Source organism: Priapulus caudatus, unplaced genomic scaffold (genome assembly GCF_000485595.1).
Source record: "Priapulus caudatus unplaced genomic scaffold, Priapulus_caudatus-5.0.1 Scaffold537, whole genome shotgun sequence".
In the NCBI taxonomy this organism is placed as follows: Eukaryota; Metazoa; Priapulida; class Priapulimorpha; order Priapulimorphida; family Priapulidae; genus Priapulus; species Priapulus caudatus.
In genome coordinates this window covers 201,126-203,099 of record NW_014577598.1, presented here as the reverse complement: position 1 = coordinate 203,099, position 1,974 = coordinate 201,126, and the positions used below count along the sequence as shown (strand labels likewise).

General features: G+C 40.9%; 1 protein-coding gene across 2 annotated transcripts in view; it reads left to right on the top strand.

Moving 5' to 3' along the window:
* LOC106811425 (ATPase family AAA domain-containing protein 2-like) overlaps positions 1 to 1,974 on the top strand; it is a 25,980-nt gene that overhangs the window by 4,063 nt on the left and 19,943 nt on the right. For both annotated transcript variants that reach the window (XM_014815034.1, XM_014815033.1), the window contains exon 3: positions 1,160 to 1,333. In XM_014815034.1, the coding sequence (XP_014670520.1) occupies positions 1,160 to 1,333 (174 nt within the window). The remainder of the gene's footprint in view (positions 1 to 1,159; positions 1,334 to 1,974) is intronic.

Genomic DNA, 1,974 nt, shown 5'->3' with positions numbered 1-1,974 from the left:
GGCATTCGAACCATGGGAAACACTCCCGACCCTTAGTACACGTTAAATCCGCTGGGAACGCCACGAGAGTGCCATGGTTTGCGTCAACTTTGAGTCGGACAGTGTGCGGTGGCCTCCCGATCGATCGGGAGCGGGTCGTATAGTGTGTAATAACTCAGCCCCCCCCCCTGCATGGTCGCTTCATTCTCTCAATTGGCCCCCCCACTTTGAAAACCGTGGCACCGCCCCTGTATACAAAGTAAGATTAAATTAAATCTATGCTATTATTAACCGATTATCCGATTATAATCGATTATCGATCGGTTAAGGGAAACCGATAATCGATTATGAAATTCCACCCTATTCCCATCACTAATATTATTTCCATGGTGCTTACACACAGAATTATCTCTCTATAATGTATAAATGCATTAGTTGTAAATATTTAGTGCATAGAGGTTGTGATAGCATGTTATTTTCAATTTTTATTGGGTCCCCTCTACAGATTATGGCCGTATAGTGCTTAAGTTCAACTTTAGGAGTCTTTAACTCTTATTGTATTTCTGTTTGCAAAACTCACTACGTTACACGTCATTTTGTAATATTCCTACGTTGTTCCATTGACGCTCGCAACTACAGTAAAACTCGCATATGTCGTCATCGTTTAACTCGTCAATTCGCGTAAGTCGACATGGAAGTCAAAGTCCCGATTTCCTCTCATAATAAATCCATTGGAATAGCCCCGCCTAAGTCGTCATTTACAAGCCGTCATTATGTACAAGTCGGCACTCTCAGACAGGTCCCATGTAATACAAACAACAGTAATTTGCTATCTGTAAGTCGTTGCTGTAAGATCGCGCAATAACGGGGCCGCACTATATATATATATAGATATATCACTAAAAAGCAGAGATGCAACCGAGAGATCATATTAATTATTCATGTAGATATGAAGCCTGGCGAAATATCAGCTTGACACTCTCCAAGTCGTCGAAATGATGGTTTTGTAAATCGCCAAAATGACGATATACACGCATAAGTCGTCATTTTGGCGACTTACATATAAAGCGACAAAATGACAACTTGCCCGTAATTCTTCGTCTTTTTCGTAAGTCGACACAAAAATGCTGGTTGGGGGCACAGAGGTGGTAGGCATTTGGATTTGTGCTCTCGCTTGCAGCATGAAGCCAAGAGAAAGCACAAGGACGGAGACGCCGCGAGAAACCGACCGGATGCTAATGAGAAGAACCAACCAAGCATCGAGGATGCTGCCGTAGCCGATGACGACGATGATGATGATGATGATGTTGATGATGTTGATGATGTTGATGATGATGTCAGCAAGACAAGTAAGGGAGTATTACGTTTTGAAATTTTACGTATTGTATTTAGAGAGGAGTATTACATTTACTATTGTTGTAGCTACTAATGCTAGCCGCACACTATCCGATTTTGCACTGTGCACGGCACTAAGCCCCCGGGGCGCGAAGCGCCCGAGCGAGGGAGCCAGGCGACCGAGCGGGGGTGGGTGTGGGAGGGGGATCCCCCTCCCACGGCAGGGAGCTTTTTCAATTTTGCACTGAAATGGAGCGATCTGGTGCACATCGAAGGTGAAAATTTCAAATTTTTAAATGAAAGAAAAACGGAAATAACACCTTTTCAGTACATGTCTATGTACATGTCAACTATAGTGAAGTATATATAATTTGCATCAATATGAATACATGTAATAGGAATAAACCCTGAAAAAGATTCACTATTTCATATTCTGTACGTTTTTTGACTATTACCAGGTTGAAGAAAATGGAAATTTCTAACATTGCTGAATGATATTTAAACACTTATAACATCACTCGACTAGCTTTTATCTTTAGTTTATCTTCATGTTGCTGACAACAGTTTTGCCTTTAAAAACCCAAGTTGCTAGGATATTACATAAAGAATACATAAACTATTTATTAATTAAAAAGACTTAAGAACTAAAGTGCAAACTAT